The sequence below is a fragment of the Pristiophorus japonicus genome, chromosome 11 (assembly GCF_044704955.1).
Source record: "Pristiophorus japonicus isolate sPriJap1 chromosome 11, sPriJap1.hap1, whole genome shotgun sequence".
NCBI lineage: Eukaryota > Metazoa > Chordata > Chondrichthyes > Pristiophoridae > Pristiophorus > Pristiophorus japonicus.
In genome coordinates, this window is record NC_091987.1 from 58109418 (window position 1) to 58134345 (window position 24928).

At 44.6% G+C, this 24928-nt stretch overlaps 1 protein-coding gene and 1 non-coding gene across 3 annotated transcripts in view; one reads left to right on the top strand and one right to left on the bottom strand.

Moving 5' to 3' along the window:
• srpx (sushi-repeat containing protein X-linked) overlaps window positions 1–24928 on the bottom strand; it is a 175445-nt gene that overhangs the window by 96111 nt on the left and 54406 nt on the right. The window contains exons 2-3 of one of the 2 annotated variants that reach the window (XM_070892919.1): window positions 19424–19495; window positions 5112–5303 (exon numbers count right to left, since the gene is read on the bottom strand). In XM_070892919.1, coding sequence (XP_070749020.1) covers window positions 5112–5303; window positions 19424–19495 — 264 coding nt within the window. The remainder of the gene's footprint in view (window positions 1–5111; window positions 5304–19423; window positions 19496–24928) is intronic. The other variant, XM_070892920.1, reaches the window with a different exon arrangement.
• On the top strand, window positions 16424–16495 carry trnad-guc (transfer RNA aspartic acid (anticodon GUC)). Its single transcript has one exon. It is a non-coding gene; the product is annotated as a tRNA-Asp (tRNA).

The window sequence follows — 24928 nt, forward strand, 5'->3', positions numbered from 1 at the left end:
CCACACAAAACTCTCCTCCTCGTCTCCCCCACAAGAACTCGTCCTCCTCCCCCCACACAAAACTCTCCTCCTCTCCCCCCCACACAAAACTCTCCTCCTCCTCCCCCCACACAAAACTCTCCTCCTCTCCCCCCACACAAACTCTCCTCCTCTCCCCCCACACAAAACTCTCCTCCTCTCCCCCCACACAAACTCTCCTCCTCTCCCCCCACACAAAACTCTCCTCCTCTCCCCCCACACAAAACTCTCCTCCTCTCCCCCCACACAAAATTCTCCTCCTCCACCCCCCCAAAACTCTCCTCGCCCCCCCAAAACTGTCCTCCTCCCCACCCCCAAAACTGTCCTCCTCCCCACCCCCAAAACTTTCCTCCTCCCCACCCCCCAAAAAAAACTCTCCTCCTCCCCCCCCCACACCCCAATCAAAAGTCTCAAGCACAGCAACTAAATAAAAAATAAAAGCGAAGTCCTATCTGCCCGGGAACTCAGCAGGAGGCCACTCGGCCGGGGATAGGGTGCAGCAAGATCGGGTGTCCCTTCGGCCTGGGATAGGGGCTGCGAGCATCGGGTCCTGCTCACAGCCTACGCTGGGAGGCCAGAGCATGCGCACAGCCCTCACTGAACATGCGTGCAGGTGCTGGCAGTGCTTTCTGCGCTGGCCTGTTGCTCCACCCCTCCCCCCACCCCCCCCTTCAGTCTCCACGCCATGCCCCGACTCTGGGGATTCCGAAGAGTGACCAGGATAGGGCCCCTTTTTTCTGGCGCCCTTTCCAGCGCGCAAAGTCGGCACGCTTCAGGTCAGTACGCTGTAAAAACAGCTTGGGCAATGTTGGGCCCTATGTGAAGGCCTTAGAGAGGGTGCAGAAAAAAATTACGAGAATGATTCCAGGGATTAGGGACTTCAGTTATGTTGATAGACTAGAGAAGCTGGGATTGTTCTCCTTAGAACAGAGAAGATTAGAAGAGATTTGATAGAGGTGTTCAAAATCATGAGGGGTCTGGACAGAGTAGAGAGAAACTGTCCCCATTGGTGGAAGGATCGAGAACCTGAGGACATAGATTTAAGGTGATTGGCAAAAGAACCAAAGGCAACACAAGAAGAAACTGTTTTACGCAGTGAGTGGTTCGGATCTGGAATGCACTGCCTGAAAGGGTGGTGGGGGAAGATTCAATCACGGCTTTCAAAAGGGAATTGGATAAGTAACTGAAAGAAAAAAAAATGTAGGCCTAAGGAGAAAGGACGGGAGTGTGAGACGAGTTGAGTTGCTCTTGCAGAGAGCAGGCACAGGCTCAGCGGATTGAATGGCCTTCTTCCCTGCTGTAACCATTCTATGATTCTGAGACTAGACCTTTATATCCTTGAGTTTAGAAAAATGAGGTGTGATTTAATTGAAACATATAAAATTCTTGAGGGGCTTGACAGGTTAATGCTGAGAAAATATTTCCCTTGGCTGGGGAATCTAGGACACGGGGTCACGGTCTCAGAATAAGGAGTCAGCCATTTAGGACTGAGATGAGGAGAAATTTCCTCACTTAAAGGGTTGTGAATCTTTGGAATTCTCTACCCCAGAGTGCTGTGGATGCTCAGTCGTTGAGTACATTCAAGACAGAGGTCGATACATGATTGGAAATTAAGGGATAAGTGGATAGTGCGGGAAGGTGTTGTTGAAGAAGATAAGCCATGATCTCATTGAATGATGGAGCAGACTCGAAGGGCCAAATGGCCTACTCCAGCTCTTATTTCTTAAGTTGTTATGCTCTAATGCATTCAGCAATTAATTCAGTTATTCACTCAGCATCACAGTGACAACAATTCACAGAATTCATGTTAATTTATTTAGTTACATTTTTAAATTTTACATTAACTGATTTATTTCATTTTATTTCAGCATTTTGGGATTCCCAATTATGCTTAAGTGTAGGATTCTCAACTGTATCATATCAAATTTCTCTGCAGAACTTTAACACAAGAATTTATTGTGGCATTAAATGAGTCATTAAATGATCATCATGAAGAAATGCAGAGGAAATTATCTGAAGTTTTGGAATATTGTATCCTCAAACATCATAATAATAAGCAGGCTTCACTATATTGTTGTTTTCAATTATTCACTTTTCTATGCATCATGCCATGGAAATAAACAAACTGGTGGCGGTGTGAGCTGTGAGGAGGATGCTAAGAGGCTGCAATGTGATTTGGACAGGTTGGTTGAGTGGGCAAATGCATGGCAGATGCAGTATAATGTGGATAAATTGTGAGGTTATCTACTTTGGTGGCAAAAACACGAAGGCAGAATATTATCTGAATGACGGCAGATTAGGAAAAGGGGAGGTGCAACGAGACCTGGGTGTCATGGTTCATCAGTCATTGAAAGTTGGCATGCAGGTACAGCAGGCGGTGAAGGCGGCAAATGGCATGTTGGCCTTCATAGCTAGGGGATTTGAATATAGGAGCAGGGAGGTCTTACTGCAATTGTACAAGGCCTCGGTGAGGCCTCACCTGGAGTATTGTGTTCAGTTTTGGTCTCCTAATCTGAGGAAGGACGTTCTTGCTATTGAGGGAGTGCAGCGAAGGTTCACCAGACTGATTCCAGGGATGGCTGGATTGACATATGAGGAGAGGCTGGATCAACTGGGCCTTTATACACTGGAGTTTAGAAGGATGAGAGAGGGGATCTCATAGAAACGTATAAGATTCTGACGGGACGGGACAGGTTAGATGCGGGAAGAATGTTCCCGATGTTGAGGAGGTCCAGAACCAGGGGACACAGTCTTGGGATAAGGTGTAGGTCATTTAGGACTGAGATGGGGAGAAACTTCTTCACTCAGCGAGTTGTTAACCTGTGGCATTCCCTACTGCAGAGAGTTGTTGATGCCAATTCATTGGGTATATTCAAGAGGGAGTTAGATGTGGCCCTTACGGCTAAAGGGATCAAGGGATATGGAGAGAAAGCAGGAAAGGGATACTGAGGGAATGATCAGCCATGATCTTATTGAATGGTGGTGCAGGCTCGAAGGGCCGAATGGCCTACTCCTGCACCTATTTTCTATGTTTCACCTTCACTCTTTCCATTACTCTCTCTGGATTGCCAACTCTCGAGACAGAATTTTAGAGTGAAATAAAGCACTCGTGATCTTGCGATGGAACGCCTAAATCTCAGGATTTTTTTTAGGGGGGGGAAGGAGAGTACGCTGATTTGCATATGCACGGAAAAAATTCGCAATTTGTCATTCATCGGGGAACAGCCCCCTCTCGGCCTGTTAGAAATGGCAGTGCTCTCTAAGTGAGTCTGTGATTAGGGGCCAGCACGGGGTCAACTGTTCGCGGCAGCAAAACTGAGGGAGCGAGCATCATTTAAAATTAGTGCGAGCGGTCCGGGCCCAAACCGGAGCCTGGGGCAATCGAGGCACCTCCGCAGGAGGGGGGGAATGGACAGCCCAAAGATCGGCCCTTGACTCCACACCACAATACAGGGACTAGCGGGGAATTATAGAGTGGGGAGGTTAGCCTGCAAAGTACCTGCGCCTGCTGCTACCTCCCGGAAAAGTGGAGAAGTCTGTGGAAAAGTGTTGTCCATTGCCCAACACAACCAGTTTGGTGGCAGTAGGGTCTCCGGGCAACTGATTGGGGTTGATGGGTTAAGCAAACGCCCTGCTCGGCTCCCCCATCTGGCTTTAATACACATGTAACAAAGACCTGCAGTCTGTGGCTTTTCTTTTTGATTCTACGCAAATCTGCTTTGTTTTAAAACCCAACGCCTTATATGTAACTATTTCCCCACCTCCCACAAAATTCCTCTCTGTGGAAAAAATGATCAAAAGTTATGAAATGCGTGTTTTTTTCCCCTCAAATCAGCAACGCATTGAAATAGTTAAACAGCCAGAATGTGAAGAAGCACTGAACTTGGTAGTCATACAAAACCGAAAAAAATGAATCCACTCACTTTAAGGAAAAGGGAACTTCCATGCAAAGACTGTTTAATAGGCTGCCAAACTTCACATTATTGGTCCCTTTGCTTATTTGATGCTGTGGAGGCACAGAGAATGAGGTGGGTGAAGATCGATGTGGAGGGAGAAGGGGATACAGAGAGGAAAGGGAGACTAATGGAGGTACGGAGAAAGGAATGCGAGAGATGGGGGTACAGAGAGATGACAAGACGGAGGGGAGGGGGAAAGAGATCAAGATCAGCTGAGGGGGGAGGGAGAGGGATGGAGACGTGAAAGGAAAATATTGACGGGGCCAGGGAGAGAAGAGTGTGGGAGGAGAGAGACCAGGCCCTCAGAGTGAGGAATAAACATTGAAGGCAAGAGATTGAGATATACAGTGAACTGAAGTAACTTTATATGCCAATATCCAGTGATGTAGCCTTGCCCAAGGTCAATGAGAACACTCTTGTTGTTGTAATTTGCTAATTCTATATAGCAGCCCTACCATGTATTTGGATAATGGTTCTCAAACTGGGGTCCACACAGACAGGTCCATAAAGACCAAAGAGGGAAGAAAGAAACCCTGAAACATTCAGCAGCTGTGCAGCGAGTAGGGCAGTGTCCCCAACAGGAACCACTGAGCCTAATCTCACTCCAGGAAGAGCAGAGAGGAGCTGTGCGGTGAAGTATTCAACAGGCAGATTGTTGAACTCCTAGGGATACCTTTCAGCTGAAGGGAATACAAAAGTTTTCACATCACCAATCACATCAATGTTCACTGGGGGCAATCGCCACTCCTGTCGCCATGGGAAGGTGTTTTTGATTTTTTTTCCCCTCCAAAAATTACCTTTGAATTTTCCCCCCCAAACTTACCTTTGGTTGGCAGCTGCAGGGACTACATTGCGTGGTGATTGTGTTGGGCACCAGGTGAGGGATGATGATAACAGGTAGGATTTTTAAAAAGTTTTTTGTGAAGCATTTTCAGATGCAGTAATATACTTTTTGTAAAGAGATGAGACCTGTTAGAGATTAAATAAAGCCACTAATGAGCTTTATAAACCAAAAAATAACAACTCATGACATCTTAGCAAATTTCAGCATTTTTAAGACTTTTTCCTCAGGATTTGAGATGGTAGGGTTGGCATTATTGCTCTCAACAAAAACAACAAACGCTTGATATTACCTACCTCTGCAGTTAACAGTTTGTGACCAGCGTTTGCTTGAAAGACAATGGACACGGTTAGTTCCATGAATTTCATATCCTCTTCGGCAAGAAATGTCACACGCTGTTCCTTGTACATTTTTGTAATATTCACCTCGTGGTGTTCTGCAACTGGCATAACCATTTTTGATCTTTAGAGGAGCGCACCAGGGAGTATCTGTAAATAGCAATAACAGTAAATGTACAGCTAACATCTTGTATTATTATTCACATCTACCCTATTGTTTCAGGCAGCTTGCCATGTATAATCCTGTCTATTTCAATGTAAAAGAATAAAGATTGTTAGCAGTTCCCACATCCCATTGCTAAACAAAAAATATCAACACTGTCGTTAATGTCTGCTGACATAATAGATATTATTAATGACACAATCGATATTAAGCAATCGGTAAAGGTTGTTATTGTGTTCCTAACACAGATGAGGCTGCACACAGGGAGGTTAAACTAACAGTGACCTCAGTCGTTAATAAGACACTCCAGAGTGAGGAACAGGCCTTAGGGGCCGGCTTATATACAGTGCTCCCAAGGGATGCTGGGATCCCTTGGGACTTCAGGGGATGAGCTCCCTGGTGGCGGAACATGGGAGTGCATGCTTTACAGATACACAACATCACTCCCCCCACCAAAGTCAAAGTGAAAACTATTTACAAGATGAGGCGGTTGGGAGCCTTTCTTTCCCTGGTGGACCGCCTCGGTACAAGTGTCTGTTCTGGTGTGTTGTTGGCCCTGCAGGGCTGCTAGGTGAGCCTGGCCTTGCTGAGCTGTTGGGCATGATGGGTTCAATTTCCTGGTCCGGCGTGGTGCCGTTGATCCTTTGGGTGTGTGTTGTGGGCTCGAAAAAGGTGGTGTCTGCTGTGTGTTGTTCAGAGCAGTCTGTGAACCGCAACTTCGTTAGGGCCAGGTGCTTTCTGCAAATTTGTCCATTGTCTAGTTTGACTACTAACATCCCATTCCCTTCGTTAGCTATCACCATGCCTGCGATCCACTTGGGACCATGTCCATAGTTTAGCACACACACAGGGTCATTCAGATCAATTTCCCGTGACACAGTGGCGTGACCATCGTTTACATTTTGTTGCTGCCGCCTGCTCTCTACCTGATCATGCAGGTTGGGGTGAACCAGCAAGAGTCTGGTTTTAAGTGTCCTTTTCACGACTAGCTCAGCCGGGGGCACCCCTGTGAGCGAGTGGGGTCTCGTGCGGTAGCTGAGCAGTACTCGGGACAGGCGGGTTTGGAGTGAGCCTTCTGTGACTCGTTTAAGGCTCTGTTTGATGGTTTGTACTGCTCGCTCTGCCTGCCCATTGGAGGCTGGTTTAAATGGGGCCAAGGTGTTATGTTTGATCCCATTGTAGGTCATGAATTCTTTAAATTCGGCACTGGTGAAACATGGCCCGTTGTCACTGACCAGTCTGTCAGGCAGGCCGTGGGTGGCAAACATGGCCCTCAATGGTGGTGGTGGCGGTGCTTTCCGACACTATTTCACATTCAATCCATTTTGAAAAAGCATCCACCACCACCAGGAACATTTTACCGAGAAACGAGCCCGTATAGTCGACATGGATCCTTGACCATGATCTGGAGGGCCAGGACCACAAACTTCCTGGTGCCTCTCTGGGCGCGTTGCTCAACTGAGCACGTACGCTGCATTGCCATACACAGGATTCTAAGTCAGAGTCGATACCAGACCACCACACGTGGGATCTGGCTATCGCTTTCATCATTACTATACCCAGGTGTGTGCTGTGGAGATCCGAGATGAACGTCTCCCTGCCCTTTTTTGGTAGCACTACGCAGTTACCCCACAACAGGCAGTCTGCCTGAATGGACAGCTCGTCCTTTCGCCGCTGGAACGGCTTGATTGGCTCTTGCATTTCAACGGGGATGCTGGCCCAGCTCCCATGCAGTAGTTTTTTTTTTTTACTCGGGACAGCAGAGGATCTTGGCTGGTCCAAGTCCTAATCTGGTGGGCCGTGTCAGGTGATTTATCATTTTCAAATGCTTCCATCAACAAGTCTGCGGGCTGCGCCACCATCAACAAGTTTGCAGGCTGTGCCATTTTCACCCCTGTGGTGGGCAATGGTAGCCGACTGAGAGCATCCACACAGTTCTCGGTGCCTGGCCTGTGGCGGATGGTATAGTTATACGCTGATAGCGCGAGTGCTCACCTTTGTATGCGGGCTGAGGCATTAGTATTTATCCCCTTGTTTTCAGCGAACAGGGATGTGAGGGGCTTGTGATCGGTTTCCAGCTCAAATTTGAGGCCAAACAGCTACTGATGCATTTTCTTTACACCGAACACACACGCTAATGCCTCTTTCTCAGTCATACTGTAGGCCCTCTCGGCCTTAGACAAGCTCCTGGAAGCATAGGCGACAGGTTGCAACTTCCCCGCAACGTTAGCTTGTTGTAATATACACCGGACTCCGTACGACGACGCGTCACATGCTAGCACGTGTCTTTTACACAGGTTATACAATACAAGCAGCTTGTTGGAGCATAAAATGTTTCTGGCTTTCTCAAAAGCAATTACTTGTTTTTTTTCCCCATAGCCAGTTCTCACCTTTGTGCAATTACACATGTAGGGGCTCGAAAAGGGTGCTTAACCCCGGTAGGAATTTACCAAAATAGTTGAGGAGTCCCAGGGACGACTGCAGCTCCATGACGTTCTGTGGCCTGGGCGCGTTCCTGATGGCCTCTGTCTTGGCGTGTGTGGGCCGAATGGCGTCCGCCGCGATCTTTCTCCCCAAAAACTCCACTTCTGTTGCCATGAAGACGCATTTCGACCTCTTCAGCCGCAGCCCTATGCGATCCAGTCGCTGGAGGACCTCCTCCAGGTTTTGTAGGTGCTCAGCAGTGTCCCGACCCGTGACCAATATGTCGTCCTGAAAGACCCCCGTGTGTGGTACCGACTTGAGTAGGCTCTCCATATTTCTCTGGAAGATCGCTGCAGCCGACCGAATTTCAAACAGGCATCTGTTGTAGATGAACAGTCCCTTGTGCATGTTGATGCAGGTGAGGCCCTTCGAAGACTCCTCCAGCTCGTGTGTCATGTAGGCCGAAGTCAGGTCGAGCTTGGTAAACGTCTTGCCTCCTGCCAGCGTCGCAAATAGGTCGTCTGCCTTAGGTAGCGGGTATTGGTCCTGTAGCGAGAAACGATTAATAGTTACTTTATAATCGCCGCAAATCCTGACCGTGCCATCACTTTTGAGTACTGGAACAATCAGGCTGGCCCACTCACTGAATTCCACTGGGGAGATGATGCTCTCGCTTTGCAGCCTGTCCAGCTCGATTTCCACTCTCTCCCTCATCATGTGAGGTACCGCTCGCGCCTTGTGGTGAATGGGTCGTGCCTCTGGGACCAAGTGGATCCGCAACTTCGCCCCGGAAAAGTTTCCAATGCCTGGCTCAAAAAGGGAAGGAAATTTGTTAAGAACTTGGGTACATGAGGCCTCATCAACATGTGATAGTGCTCGGATGTCATCCCAGTTCCAGCGGATTTTGCCCAGCCAGCTCCTTCCAAGCAGTGTGGGGCCATCGCCCGAGACAATCCAGAGTGGTAGTTCGTGCACCGTGCGCTCGTAGGTGATCTTGACCATGGCGATGCCCAGGACAGTGATAAGCTCTTTGGTGTACATTCTCAGTTTCATGTGGATGGGGCTCAGGGGCTGGTCTGAATGTCTTGTTGCACCACAGTCTCTCAAACATCTTTTTACTCATGATGGATTGGCTAGCACCAGTGTCCAGTTCTATGTCTACGGGTATGCCATTCAATTTTACATTTAGCATTATAGGTGGACACTTCGTCAAAAATGTGTGCACCCCGTGTACTTCAGCATCTGCCTCCTCTCTCCGAGGCTCGAAATTGCTTTGATGCACCATAGACCAATCTTCCTCTGCCACGTGGTGGTTAGCAGGTTTTGCAGAGCTTGCAGCTCGTTTGCAAGCTCGTTGGAGGTGCCCCATTATTCCACAGCTCTTGCAAACATACCCTTTGAAGCGGCATGAATAGGCTGAATGGAAGCCTCCACAATGCCAACAAGGTGTGAATTGCCTTGCATTCATCCCTTGTTGCGGACTCTGAGTCATCTGGGTCACCTGAGGCCTGCTGGCAGTTGCAGACTCATGGGTTCTGCCCTGTACATTTCTGCTCGCAAACACAGTTCCAGTTAATTTATGAACATTGCTAGCACTTGTGTGCTGAGAGATTTGTTTGGTGTTATCACTGGTGGACATAAACGCCTGCGCTATCGCAATGGCCTTACTGAGGGCCGGTGTCTCTACAGTCAAAAGTTTTCGTAGGATGGTCTCTTGGCCAATGCTCAGCACAAAAAAGTCTCTGAGCATTTGCTCCAGGTAGCCATCAAACTCACATTGTCCTGCAAGTCACCTTAGCTCAGCGACGTAGCTCGCCACTTCCTGACCTTCAGATCGCTGGCACGTGTAGAACCCATACCTCGCCATCAGCACGCTCTCCCTCGGGTTAAGATGCTCCCGAACCAGTGTACACAGCTCCTCATACGACTTATCTGTGGGTTTCACCAGAGCCAGAAGATTCTTCGAGGCTGTAGGTCGGTGCCCCGCAGACTGTGAGGAGGACCGCTCTCCTTTTTGCAGTTCTTCCTTCTCCGTCCAGCTCGTTGGCTACAAAGTACTGGTCTAGCTGTTCGACATAGGCTTCCCAGTCCTCACCCTCCGAGAACTTCTCCAGAATGCCCAGTTTGCTGCATCTTTGTGTTGGATTCGTATACTCGTCGCCAGTTATTGTGTTCCTAACACAGATGAGGCTGCACACAGGGAGGTTAACGTAACAGTGACCTCAGTCTTTAATAAGACACTCCAGAGTGAGGAACAGGCCTTAGGAGCCGGCTTATTTCCAGTGCTCCCAAGGGATGCTGGGAAATCGTGGGACTTCAGGGGATGAGCTCCCTGGTGACGGAACATGGGAGTGCATGCTTTACAGACACACAACAGTTGTTGTCTTGTAGCTTGATGAATCATGAAGATATAAAGTTTCATTAAAATTAAGAAATCATTTTTGAGAGCTTAAACACATTCAAGAAAACTTTACAAACATAATTGTGTAGCTTTATACAGTTAATTGTGATACTGGCTATGTTATGCAGCAGAGAGAAATGGTGGTATAGGTTTCCTCCAGTATTCATTGATGCTTAACTGGGGATTTTGTGATATGTGCTAATTGCCATTAGAGGCAGTCCCTCGAAATCGAGGAAGACTTGCTTCCACTCTAAAAATGAGTTCTCAGATAACTGTACAATCCAATATGGGAATTACAGTCTCTGTCACAGGTGAAACAGACAGTCGTTGAAGAAAAGGGTGGGTGAGGAGTCTCGTTTGCCGCATGCTCCTTCCGCTGCCTGCGCTTGCTTTCTGCGTGCTCTCGGCGAGGAGACTAGAGGTGCTCAGCGCCCTCCCAGATGCTCTTCCTCCACTTCGGGCGGTCTTTGGCCAGGGATTCCCAGGTGTTGGTGGGGATGTTGCACTTTATCGAGGAGACTTTGAGGGTGTCCTTGAAACATTTCCTCTGCCCACCTGGGGCTCGCTTGTCGTGTAGGAGTTCCGAGTAGAGCGCTTGCTTTGGAAGTCTTGTGTCGGGCATGCGGACAATGTGACCCGCCTAACGGAGCTGGTTGAGTGTGGTCAGTGCTTCGATGCTGGCCTGATCGAGAACACTGATGTTGGTGCGCCTATCCTCCTAGGGGCTCTGTAGGTCCTGCGGAGACATCGTTGGTGGTAATTCTCCAGCGATTTGAGGTGTCTACTGTATATGGTCCACGTCTCTGAGCCATACAGGAGGGCGGTTATCACTACAGCCCTGTAGACCATGAGCCTGGTGCCAGATATGAGGGCCTGGTCTTCGAACACTCTCTTCCGAAGGCGACCGAAGGCTGTGCTGGCGCACTGGAGTCGGTGTTGACCTCATCGTCGATGTCTGCCCTTGCTGATAGTAGGCTCCCGAGGTAATTGTATGCTGTATTCAACCACAGACTATAATGGTGAGGCATTATGAAACATTTTGGCTCAAAAATAAAATATAAACATGAAGGCTCATCCTTTGTCCAAGCTACTTATTCTCCATTTAAACATACCACATTCACACTTGTCTGATTGATTTTATTTTCAATAGCATGTTATTACTTGTGTATATACTGTTTTATTCAATTATGTGAACTGATTGTGTTCAATTTATTTTCACACCAATGGTAACAGAATGTGAGAATCATCCATCAGCTTCACTCACATTTCTAAACAGCTTATTAAAATTACCAATGCAGCATGATTACACATGTAGAATATTTGTGAATTTTCTCAAAGGAAAAATATTCACAGAATGGTATACCAGACTGCAATACTTTAACTGTGGGATTTGAACAACTTTACATCTGTTGAGGTTTCGACATTCCAACAATAGTTATAATCCATTCGTGTACGTTCATAAAAATATAACATATGGTGAAACAGAAATAAAATTTTTATATCTGATTAATGCACTATAAAAATACGTTTTTCAGAACTTTCTGGAGCAAATTCTAAATCACTGGATCATGCTGATTATTTTCCACTTGTGAAACAGCGTTTCTGGAAGTACAAATGATCTTAACAGCGGGATTTCAGCCATGTTAACAATCATAAAAAACAGTTGTCGTTCAGCGTATGAATAAAGCAGCACTGTTTTCTAAGGTTTGCTTCATTTACAGCATGCTTATTTTGCTGATCTTAAAATTAATCAAAATCTATTCATTAATCCCCAAATTCTTGTAAATTACTGTGTATTGTGTTCATAATTGCACATTGCAACCATCTCATAAATGCTATTCTTTTGAGGTTCTGTACACTTTTCTCAATATAACTATTGTGGCTTGCCTTCCTACCTTTTCTCTCGCTTTCTGTTCTGTCCCTCTCTTTCTTGTCCTTTTCTTTTCTTCCATCTTTGTTCCCTTTTCTCGTTCCCTCCTGCCCTTCCTTCTCTCACTCTCTCTCTTCCTCTCATCTCACTTCTGTTTCTCTTACCCCCTTATGTTTGTTTCTTTCTTTTTCTTTTTTGCTTTTGGTTTTCTCTAGTCCTTTCCTTTTCAGCGGGCCTGCTGACCTAGATGCTGACGATGTTGATGATGGCATCTGGAACAGGGCGATGGGGTCACAAGGAAAACAAGAGAAGTGGAAGAGATCTGGCCTGGGCCACTACAGCAGCATGGGCCTACGGCCTTGACTGTGCACTTGGAAATGGGGGATTTTTTTTTAAAAAGAATCAACCACCTGAAGGAAGGCACTTGCTCTGGTGCACACAAGCTGTTGTCAATCAAAAAGACTTTGAGACAGTCCTCCTAATCTTTCTCTTCCTGGCTTAGTGTCCTTACACTTATCTCCTCTGCATCGTGGGGCATTTCATTATTTTAAAGCCACTGTACAAATTCACGTTATTGTTGCCGAGTACTCAAATTTTCAATATAAATGGCTAGTTATTTTATTGCAACAGTCCTCCATTTGCTACATGGCAAGATAACTTGGACAGTTCTTGGAATTTTCAATTTCATTATATACTCGATCAATGTTTGCAATATTTATCACAGATGTGTGGTTACTTAACTATGAAAAATATATTTTCTATATTTTTATAATATGGCTATAAGAAAACTGTCATGTCAGAATTTCATGCTAATGTTATGGACATGAAAGACAAATTAAACAAATAATGATGAATGTAAAAATGTGATAAAGAACCTATCGTATGGGTTTGGTATCATATGAATATGGTTATTTTCACAAATAAACAGAGCTAAATTGACTGTTAACTGCACTGCACCTCTAATGATTAATCATCTCACTTCATTTCTGAAAATAGTTGCATTTTTTTCGTACCCCACCCAGCCTGTTTTACTTGGTGGGCCAGAATTTGCTGGCAAAATAACGGCGGGTTAAAGGTGTTCGCCGTTATTAGGTGTATAAAAAATCCAGCAATTTGTGGCGAGAAAGAGACAGGTCACAAGTTGTCAATCACCACAAATTTCGATTGGGCCACTCCAAAGTTAGCCTTGCAAAAAACAGATCTCGCCGTTAACCTACCCATGAGTTTCAAGAAATTGCTGGATTTGCTCCATAGATATGAATTAAACTCACTGCAGGAAGTATTTCATGACATAACGACCCTTTTAATGGGGAGATTTATATTCCTGCAATGCCACTCAATCCCGGAAGCCCAGAATGGGTACATTAGAAACTACGGCATCTCATTTCTGCAGGTAATAAATTGTTCCTAGAGGTTTTTGAAATTTTAAATTAAAAAAAATTCTTACTTTTCCTGTCTCTTTTCTCAAATACAGTCTTTCTTTCCCTCTCTTTATTTCTCTTTCTGTATCTAATTTGACTCTAATTCACTATTTCCTTCTGTGTTTCATTTCCTATCCTTAAATTTCATTGGTTAAAGAGATAGACTATTGACCCCATCGTTAGCCAAGGTCCCAGCTGCCCAGTTATCAACTCACAGTTCCAGCAATTTTGGTGTAAAATTAATTGAAAAAAAGTTGAGGGAAAAAAATCTAACTTGTGGCATTCACTTCAAAATGCCCAGCTTCAGCAAATTCTGGGCCAATATTATCTTACTCAGAATGTTGAGAAGAACTTTTAGAAGAGATAATCTGCTTTTCCCAATATGTCTCTGCATGTAATATCTGTACTTTCAATCTGCAGAATGAAAACCAAGGTATATAATAATATGATTCACTCATACAAGGGACTGTACCAAGTCTCTCACAACTATCATGCACACACCCGTCTCAATCAATTGCTGCCATGTCCAGGCTGTTCCTCATTGTGTCCTATGAAATCTGAAAGTTTTCTTTGTTCTCTCTTCAAACAAGTTTTCGTGTTCTTCACAAAACAATGGTTTATTGTGATGACATTTCGATGATTGAATCCTTAAAACAGATTTTTCTCTAGCTGGGGGAAGAATAAAATCATTGTTTTGATACCAAAATTGCACCAAGAATCAGGCATGTGTCCTTGGTGGGAGACAACTTGTTGACTGGATTTATTTTTACGTGAGATTTGGATACACTACCCAACAATCTGGCATGAGCAAATGAAACATAAGCAACAGCATGCATGTTGAACTGCTAATTATACGACTGCAGAGGTGTGCATCAATTAGCCCCGTTGGTGCTACCAGATGAAGCTTGCATATTTCATTTTTGTTTTAAAAAAGCATATTCATGTGTTATCAATATTATGAATACTTATTACAGAATGTAATGCTATATCTAAAAAGGCACTTACCTCTTAAGTTCAAGACTGTTTGGTTGATCTCCCTAGGATTAGACTGCATTCTAAAATATATTTTAATGGTAATTTTTACATTAAGTCATGCTTGCATACTAAAAGCTGCCAAACAAATTAATCGCTGCTCGAATGGTCATGCTGTGATCTATCACAGCTATTGGATGTTAAAACATTGCCAATTTTCCAAAAGCAATGTTAAAACAATCATACTGGCAAGTTGTGCACAAAATTATCAGACAACTGGATGCCCAAAGAGCAATTTAATACAAATTATTATTTACTATGTTACAGATATCTTGCATTTCAGTTTACTATATAACCCCCACAGTGCATGATTTAATATGATCAGACATCTATGTCGCAAAATTGTGGAAGTCTGGTCCCAAATAAAACTTTTGAGACAGGGATATTCAATCATTCGGTGATTAATAACGTTTTAACATTTTTTAAAGCTCATCTCTGTGCACCCTTCTATATTGTAATATTAATGTTGCCCTATGTTTGTCAATTTTATAAGTGTTCCTTTCAAAATAAATATTTTAATGTTTCCTAACCCTGTGACTAGACCGTTTATAAAATCACTTATGCAGCTAATGATCATCTATCACCCCTGTGCTCATTGACCAACATTGGCTTCCGGTTAAGCAAAGTCTTGATTTAAAAATTCTCATCTTTCTTTTCAAATTCCTCCATGGCCTCGCCCCTCCCTATCTCTGTAATCTCCTCCAGCCCTACAATCCTCCGATATATATGTGCACCTCCAACCCTGGCCTCTTGAACATCCCCGATTTTAATCGTCCCACCATTGGCGGGGCGAGCCTTAAGTTCTAGAAATCCCTTCCTAAACATCTTCGCCTCTCTACCTCCTTTAAGACACTCCTTAAAACCTACCTCTTCTGCCCTAATAACTCGTTATGTGGTTCAGTGTCAAATTTTGGTTAATAACACTCCTGTGAAGCACCTTAGGATGTTTTTATATACGTTAAAGGCGGTATATAAACACAAGTTATTGTTGTTGTTGTTGATACTACTTGAGGAAATTTAAGATTTCTATATTGGAGATTTAATCTATAGTGATATACACTTGCAAAATTGTGACTTATGTGTTGTAAAATCACTTTTGTCAGCACATATTCTAATCCAGCTTCATGACATGAAAGTATGTCATCTTACATTGGTCTCAACTGGCATGACACACTGTTAACTGCTCTATCGACCCTGAATCAGCATAGCCCCTCCATACAGGAGGGGCAGGATAGCATCCCTAGCTACTAGATTCTATTCTACATAAGCACATAATAGGAGCAGGAGTAGGGCATCTGGCCCCTCGAGCCTGCTCCGCCATTCAATAAGATCATGGCTGATCTGATCTTGGCCTCAACGTCACTTCCCTGCTCTCTCCCCATAATCCTTGACTCCCTTATCGATCAAAAATCTGCCTATCTCCACCTTAAATATATTCAATGACCCAGCTTCTACAGTTCTCTGCGGTAGAGAATTCCAAAGATTCATGACCCTCAGAGAAAAAATTCTCCCTCATTTTCATTTTAAACGGGCAACCCCTTAATCTGAAACTGTGCCACCGAGTTCTAGATACCTTCACGAGGGGAAACATCCTCTCTGCAGCTACCCTGTCAAGCCCCCTCAGAATCTTCTCCGTTTCAATAAGATCACCTCTCAGTCTTCTAAACTCCAATGAGTATAGGCCCAACCTGTCTTCATATGACAACCCCTTCATCTCAGGAATCAACCTCGTGAACCTTCTCTGAACTGCCTCCAATGTAAGTATATCCCTCCCTAAATAAGGAGACCAAAATTGTACGCAGTACTCCAGGTGTGGTCTCACCAATGCCCAGTACAGTTGTAGCAGGACGTCCCTACTTTTATACTCCATCCCCCTTGCAATAAAGGCCAACATTCCATTTGCCTTCCTAATTACTTGCTGCACCTGCATGCTAACTTTTTGTTAAGGGGCACGTCAGTTCCTCGTTAGTATAGTGGTGAGTATCACCGCCTGTCACGCGGGAGACCTGGGTTCAATTCCCCGACGGGGAGGCAGTTGTTTCAAATTGGAGAATTTCCAAAAAGAGTTTCATATACAAGGGCCACCAAATCCCTCTGTATTGCAGCATTTTGTAATCCCTCCCCATTTAAATAATAATTTGCTTTTTTATTTTTCCTACCAAAGTGGATAACCTCACATTTTCCCACATTATACTCCAGCTGCCAAATTTTTGCCCACTCATTTTGCCTAAATATGTCCTCAATTTTGGCCCAGCCTGTTTTTCGGCGCACTTTTCTCCATTCCAAGGTGCACCAAAAAATTTTGTTGCCACTTTGGCCGCTGTCTGGCCTCTTTCCCATAGTCCTGCAGCGTGGCCAGTCGATTCAGGGGTGGAGCCTGCGTTCTGCCCCGAAAACTGCCGGGACGTCTGCACATGTGCAGTGGAGTCCGCTGGTGATGTCCGTGCATACGCAGTACCTCCTCGCCCCCAGCCTCTCCGATTTCTTGCTGCAGCCTCTCTGTTGATTTGCTTGCTGCAGCTGCTCTGTGGGCCCCGATGCCGGCCAGTTGAATCGCTCCCGCCCCTAGCCCAGGCCGAGTGGCCTCCTGGTGCGATTTCTAAGAGATCGATTGCACCGGGAGGCCACTCGGCCAGGGCTAGGGACGGGTGGGCAGGAGAACCGATAGTGCTCCTGCCTGCCGATGATTTCTATCAGTTCTCCTGCCCGCCCGTCCCTAGCCCTGGCCGAGTGGTCTCCTGTCTTCCTGGGCCAAGCTTGAAGATGAATGTAGGACTTATTTCAATTTTTTATTTCTTATTGAATTCTTATTACTTTTTGTTTGCAAGGTTTTGGTGGTTTATAAGGCTTGGCGGTTTAGGTGTAGGCAGATCCTCTCCGCTTCTCGCCCCTATCCCAGGCCGAATGGCCTCCGATGTATTTACCTGCGCCGATTTCTTTAACTATCCGCAAGGGTTCTCTGAAGTGGCCACAATCGCTGGCCTAAGTGGAGTTGCAGTAACTATTAGCTGGCCAAAGTTGCCTAAATGGGCAGAACTGGCGTAGGTGGCTGGTAACGCCACCTTTTGAGAAAAAAAAAACTAACCTAAAAAATCGTAACTAACTCAGTTACACTGGTAAAAATTGATTGGGGAAAATAGGGATTTTTAAGTTACGCCAGAAAAACCAAGTTACTCCAAAAAAAAAAACCGGAGCAATTCCTGGCCAAAATTGAGCCCATATTCCTTTGCAAATTCTTTGCGTCCTCCTCACAACTTGCTTTCCCACCTATCTTTGTATCATCAGCAAATCTGGCTACATTATACTCGGTCCCTTCATCCAAGTCATTAATATAGATTGTAAATAGTTGAGGCCCCACTGATCCCTGTGGCACCCCACTAGTTACAGTTTGCAAACCTGAAAATGACCCATTTATCACGACTCTCTGTTTTCTGTTAGTTAGACAATCTTCTATTATGCTAATATATTACCCCCAAACCAGTGAGCTCTTATCTTGTGCAGTAACCTTTTATATGGCACCTTATTGAATGCCTTTTGGAAAGCCAAATACACAGCATCTACTGGTTCTCCTTTATCCACCCTGCTTATTACATCCTAAAAGAACTCCAGCAAATTTGTCAAACATGATTTCCCTTTCATAAAACTATGCTGGCTCTGCTTGACTGCATTATGATTTTCTAAATGTCCTGCTACTATTCCCTTAATAATGGACTTCAGCACTTTCCCAATGACTAATGTTAGGCTAACTGGTCTACAATTTCCTGCATTCTGTCTCCCTCCTTTTTTGAATGAGGGCGTTACATTTGTGGTTTTGCAATCCGCTGGAACCTCTCCAGAATCAAGGGAATTTTGGTAGATTACAATCAATACATCCACTATCTCTGCAGTCACTTCTTTTAAGACCATAAGATCAGGTCTGGGGGACTTGTCCACCTTTAGTCCCATTAGTTTGCCTAGTACTTTATCTCTAGTGATAGTGATTGGTTTAAGTTCCCCCCAACCCCCAATAGCCCCTTGATTATCAATTATTGGGATGCTTTTAGTGTATTCTACCATGGAGACCCGACACAAAATTTGTTCAAAGTCTCTACCATTTCCCTGTTTCCCATTATTAATTCCCTAGTCTTATCCTCTAAGGGACCAATGTTTACTTTAGCTACTCTCTTCCTTTTTATATACCTATAGAAGCTCTTACTGTCTGTTTTTATATTTCTTGTTAGATTACTCTCATAAGCTTTCTCCTCTCTCTATCATTTTTTAGTCGTCCTTTGCTGATTTCTAAAAATTTCCCAATCCTCTCGCCTTCCACTATCCTTTGCAACATTGTATGCCTGTTTTCAATTTGATACCATCCTTTACTTCCTTAGTTAGCTACGGATGATATATCCTTCTCTTAAGAGTCTTTCTTTCTCACTGGAATATATCTTTGCTGAGAGTTATGAAATATCTCCTTAAATGTCTGCTACTGGATTCTAATTTGCATTGGATTCTAATCTCCAATTGAGCTGGTAAACAGGCCATGTTTCCTCCATGATTTTTGATGTCTATCCTAATTCTTTTATTGGGCAACAGGATTCCCAAGGGACTACCTTAGATTAAAATATATCTGAGTTTCTCTTGCATGTAGGTTTGATACCGTAAGCAATGTTCCTGACAGATGCTGGTAAGTAGTTTGAGGTACCACACCACAGAGGGACAAGTTCATGGTTTCTAAAATGTCCTGTGATTCATAGTTAACTGACTACAAGAAAGAAAATTGAATCCTGTATTAGATGCCAATAACGTAGAATTAAATGAGTCTTTCATTATTAACTTAAGAAATTTGGTGAGCTTTTCAGCTCTGACAGCAGCCAAACTCAAGTCAGTCAGTGCACACTAGAACCAGTATGATTGCTGTGAACTGGAAAGGATTCAACTCCTTCCAACAGTTACTTATTAACATGTAAATAAACCATTCACCTTGATATCTAGGGTAACGTGCTTCATTTGCATACACATCTTCATCATCTTCTAGTGGTGTGTATCCAGATCCTACAACACAAAATAGAAACTAAGGCCCCAAGTTTCGACATGATTTGCTCCTGATTTTTAGGAGCAACTGGTGTAGAACGGAGTATCTTAGAAATCGGAATTCTCGACATTTAGTTTGCTCCAGTTCTAGTCAGTTAGAACAGTTTCACTTTGGAACAGAATTTTTTTTTAAAAAGGGTGCGCGTCCGGCCACTTACGCCTGTTTTCAAAGTTTCGTCAGTGAAAACTTACTCCAAACTAACTTAGAATGGAATAAGTGAAGATTTGTGTATGCTCGAAAAAACCTTGTCTACACTTTAGAAAATCAGGCGTAGGTTACAAATCAGGCGTAGGGAATGGGGGGGGGGGGGGGGGCGGTTTAAAGGGAAGTTTACGAACATTAAACACTTCAATTTTACAAATAAAGAGCCATCATCAATAATAAATGATAAAAACATCAATAAATCAACCAATAAATCAATCCAAAAAAATTAATAAAACAAAACATTTTCTACTTACCGACTGCAGCACCGGGAGCCCTCCAACAGCGTGCTGGGATGCCCCCCCCAGTGTGTCTCTATCTCTCTGTCTGTCTGTGTGTGTCTCTCATTCTCTGTCTGTCAGTGTCTGTGTTTCTGACAGCGAGGGGAGGGGGGTAGAGGGAGAGAGGGGAGGAGCAGAGGGAGGGAAGGGGGAGGGATGGGGGGAGGGGGAGCAGGCGGAAGAAGGGGGGGAAAGGAGATGGGGGGGGAAGGAGATGGGGGGGAAGGAGATGGGGGGGGAAAGGAGATGGGGGGGGGAAGGAGATGGGGGGGGGGGGAAGGAGATTGGGGGGGGGAAGGAGATGGGGGGGGGAAGGAGATGGGGGGGGAGAAAGAGATGGGAGGGGGGGGAGGCTGAACAGGCCGGACCCGGCGACTTCGGGCAGGGCCCGTCCCCAGCACCAGATTTACAGGTAGGTGGCGTTGGGTCGGGTCGGGTTGGGGGGGTGGTGGGAGGGAGGTCGGTTCGGGTCGGGGAGAGGGAGAGAGAGGGAGGTCAGGTCGGATCCAGTCGGAGGGGGGCGGGGGGAAGCGGGAGTCGGGTCGGTGTCGGGTCCGGTCCGGAGGCGGGGGGCGGGAGGAGCGGGAGTCGGGTCGGGTCTGGACCAGGGGGAGGTGGGGGGGGAAGCGGGAGTCGGGTCGGGGTCGGGTCCGGTCCAGGGGCGGGAATCGGGTCGGTGTCGGGTCCGGTCCGGAGGCGGGGGGCGGAAGGAGCGGGAGTCGGGTCGGGTCCGGACCAGGGGCAGGGGGGGGGGGGGGGGGGGGGGAGAAAGCGGGAGTCGGGTCGGGGTCGGGTCCGGTCCAGGGGCGGGAATCGGGTCGGTGTCGGGTCCGGTCCGGAGGCGGGAAGCGGGAGTCGAGTCGGGTCGGGAGGAAGCAGGAGCTGGCCGTGGGAGGAGCCTTATTCACGCAGCCCCAGTGAGGCCATTCGGCCAGGGCTAGGGGCTGCGTGCTTCGGCCCCTCCCACACAGTTTTTGGCGCCTGGAGTTACTGCACATGTGCGGCCACTGTAGCGCGCATGTGCAGAGGTCCCGGCACTGTTTTCAGCGCAGGGACCTGGCTCCGCCCCCTGCAGCTCGTGCTGCGCCGAGCTGCAAATGACCTGCAGGGAGGTGGAGAATCTGGAAGTTTTTTTTTAGGCGCACTTTGTGGCGCGACAAACGGGCGTCCAGGTCGGGACTGCGCTGTTCTATGCGCGGCTCGAAACTTGGGCCCTAAAACTGGACAAAACAACCTTGGTAGCAATTATATGCATAATTGTAAGCGCAAGTGAAAGAATGAACGTGCATTTATATAGTCCCTTTCCTGTCCTCAGGATATCCCAAATCATTTCATAGCCAATGATTTATTTCTGAAGTATACTATTGTAGACAAACATGATGCAGGAATGAACTAAGCATTCTCTCCCATCTCTGTCGCTTTCTCAGTTAAAACAGCTCAATTTTAGTCACCATGTTGCTATGTTTTAAAGTATAAAAATATAATTAACTATAATCAAAGGGCTATTAAGTTTATTTATGTACTTCAAAGCTGTGATCAGTGATTTTATTAAAATGCAATAAGTGACAACACAGTACTGTTTGAAATACCTGAATTATGTTTAAAATTCAGCAGTCCAAAAATAAATTCTATTACAGCAGCACGTTGAGTTTAAAACATAATGCATAGCTTCAAAATACACTCAAGCATTATTAGTGCCAAAATATATACTGTGGTCAGCTGTTTGTAGGCACCTTCAGTATTAATGCTGTGCAATGTCTGAACTGTGGAGAGTGTTAGCATTGCTTGCTCGTGGAGATTCAGAGAATATTAGCATTGTGTGTTTTCTGAACTCTGGGGATTGCTACCACTGTGTGTTGTCTAAAAGCGTCCGTGTATTGTCTAAGATTTGGGTAAACCCTGGTGAGTGTTAATACTGCATGTTGTTTTAGAGCTGTGTAGTATTAGGGCTATGTGTTATCTGAAAGCTGGGCTGCATTAGCACTAATTGTTGTCTGCATCAATGCTTTTCTGCATTACTATTTCAAACCTGTCAAGCACTGCTGGAAGACAGTGTTGCTGCCTCCAGCTTGACTGCCACTTACTGAATCAAATTACAGATTCCAGGCAGAAAGCTGGTATCAAAATATGTCCCCAAACACTCTATGTTGTCAGTCGTTCTGGGCACGGATGTTGTCTCTATATTAAACCATAAATGTTACCTCAATAAAGCTTTTGAAATTTGTTACCTTGTATTTCAAAATGATTTAAAGAAAAGCTACTGAATAGCAAGTACTAAAATATTAAAAACAAAATCCCATCAGTAAAGCTGGCTGAACAGTACTGTCGCATCCTGGGAAATTTGGTGCGCTGCATGTGCTCAGACTACAGGCAGCTCAGAGTCACAGCTCTGGGCTAAAATATCAAGTCTAAACCAGGCTTTTGGGAGCACCTGAGGCCTTCAAGTAAAAACTTTAATGGAAGGATTCAAAGATAAAAAGACAATACAATGAGAAATGTAATCAAGTTATTATAAAATATGCATATTTTTATTTTGTTAAAACCATCATTTTGGTCATTAGAAATTTCAGTTGCTGAGAAAAGAGAGTTGGGGGAAAAAAACTTCAGAAAGCATTTTGAGCAATCTGTGGGAAACGAGTGACCAGACTGTACAATCTCAGAGAAATATACCCTCACTATAAAATAGTGGCTAGTTTGTGTTGTACAAAGTTAAATATTGAAAATACCTATCACAGTAATATCCACAGGAGAAATAAGTACTAAAGGTACATATAATGAATTTGCAATGAAACACACATTCTATTTAAGATATAATAGATATACCTTGAAATTATACACTTCTCATACCTCAAATAGGACAAAATACAACTAGTAAGTGAAGAGATACAGCAACATTTCAAGCTTTTATGAATCAAAATACTTCTGTGGTGATGTTGAAGTTTTACTTTGTAAATCAATATCGGTTATGGTTTTGATTTATATATGGCAGATCTTTAGGAATTTATAACTGTAAGGGGAACGGTAGCATACTGGTTATGTTATTGGACTAGTAATCCAGAGGCATGAAGTAATAATTCTTGGCAGCTGGGGCATTTAAATTCAGTTAATTTAAAAAAAAAATCTGGAATTAAAAAGATAATCATCAGTAATGGTGACCATGAAACTACCGGATTGTCGTAAAAACTCATCTGGTTCACTAATGTCTTTTAGGGAAGGAAACTTGCCATTCTTACCCAGTCTAGTCTACATGTGACTCCAGACCCACAGCAATGTGGTTGACTCTTAACTGTCCTCTGAAATGGCCTAGCAAGCCACTTAGTTGTGCCAAACCGCTGCAACAAAGTCAGCACTGTGGGATATTACCACAGGGTTGCAGCGGTTCAAGAAGATGGCTCACCATCACCTTCTTAAGGGCAATTAGAGATGGGCAATAAATGCTGGCTTTGCCAGTGAGGCCCACATCTTTTAAAAGAATACATTTGTTAAAATTCGAACAATATATTTCCGAGCAGGAAGAGACAACATAATGGCCTAGATTTTGCTCTCAGTGCTGAAGGAACTGCACTCACTGTTCACCTCGCTGACAACAACCCACAAACATTTTGAGCGCTTGTCAGCGGAGATTTCCAATAATCCGTTGTCTTTTCTAGCGTGGCATCCTCTACAGGGGATCTGTGAAAAGGGCAAGCAACAGCGAAGTATGCTTACTGAGACATGCAGAGTCCCAAGCAGGAAGTATAAAGCATAAAATATAAATTAGAGTTAAATGATGTAGAGAAAGTGAAATAAATAAAGATGGGATTATAGGGAGATAAAATAGGCAAATAGAAAAAGTAAAACAAATATATTTTTTTAAAGATCTGCAGCATTCATTTTCTTCTGAGGGAATGAAACTCCACACTTGTAAAATAAATTTTTTTTAGGGCCAGAGGGGTTCAGCAGTAATTATCACGTTGTTAAAAACTCACTTACTCCTAAATGCACCAGGTCTAACTTTTTCAGCCGTCTTTAGTGCGGAACTAGTAGGTGAGTGCCCCAAATTCACGTTATTAGAGTGATTTCTGTGCCGAGTCAATGAATGTGGACTGCAGCAGCGCACACAGTGGAGCAGCAGGGTATCTCGGAGAGCAATGTCTGTATTTCCGCGTTTAACTGCGCATGTGCGAACCCCAGAAGTTGTGGTCAGATTTACCCTGAAATAACGCCTCGCGCCTCGCCATTATTAGCGCAGCAAAATCAGGGCCAATATAAATTTGTCATTTGCCATATTTCATTTACCTAAATAAATAACATAAGAAATACGAGCTGGAGTAGATCATTTGACGCTTTGAGCCTGCTCCGCATTCAACAAGATCATGGCTGAAGTTCTGCCTCAACTATACCTTCCCACATTATCCTCTTCTCCCTAAATTCCCTTCATTCCCCAAAATTTATCGACCTGTCTTGAATGTACTCAACGACTGAGCATCGACAGCTCTCTGGGGTAGAGAATTCCAAAGATTCACAACCCTTTAAGTAAAGAGCTTTCTCCTCATCTCAGTCACTAATCCCTTCTATTTACATACCTATAGAAATATTTATATCTGTTTTTAGGTCTCCTGCTAATTTACTCTCATTCTCTTTTATCAATTTCTTGATCCTCTTTTGCGGAATTCTAAAATCCTCAGGCTCACTACTCTTTTTGGCAAAATTATAAGCCTGTTCCTTTCATCAAATACTATCTTTAACTTCTCTTATTAACCACTTTTCCCGTGGGATTCTTGTGCCTTAAAGGAATGTAAATTAGTTGTAAATTATGTATTAATTCTTTAAATGCTAGCCATTGCTTGTGTACCATCATACCTTTTAATGTAGTTTCTCAATCTATCTTAGCAAACTCGCCCCTCAGACCTATGTAGTTTCCTTTGTTTA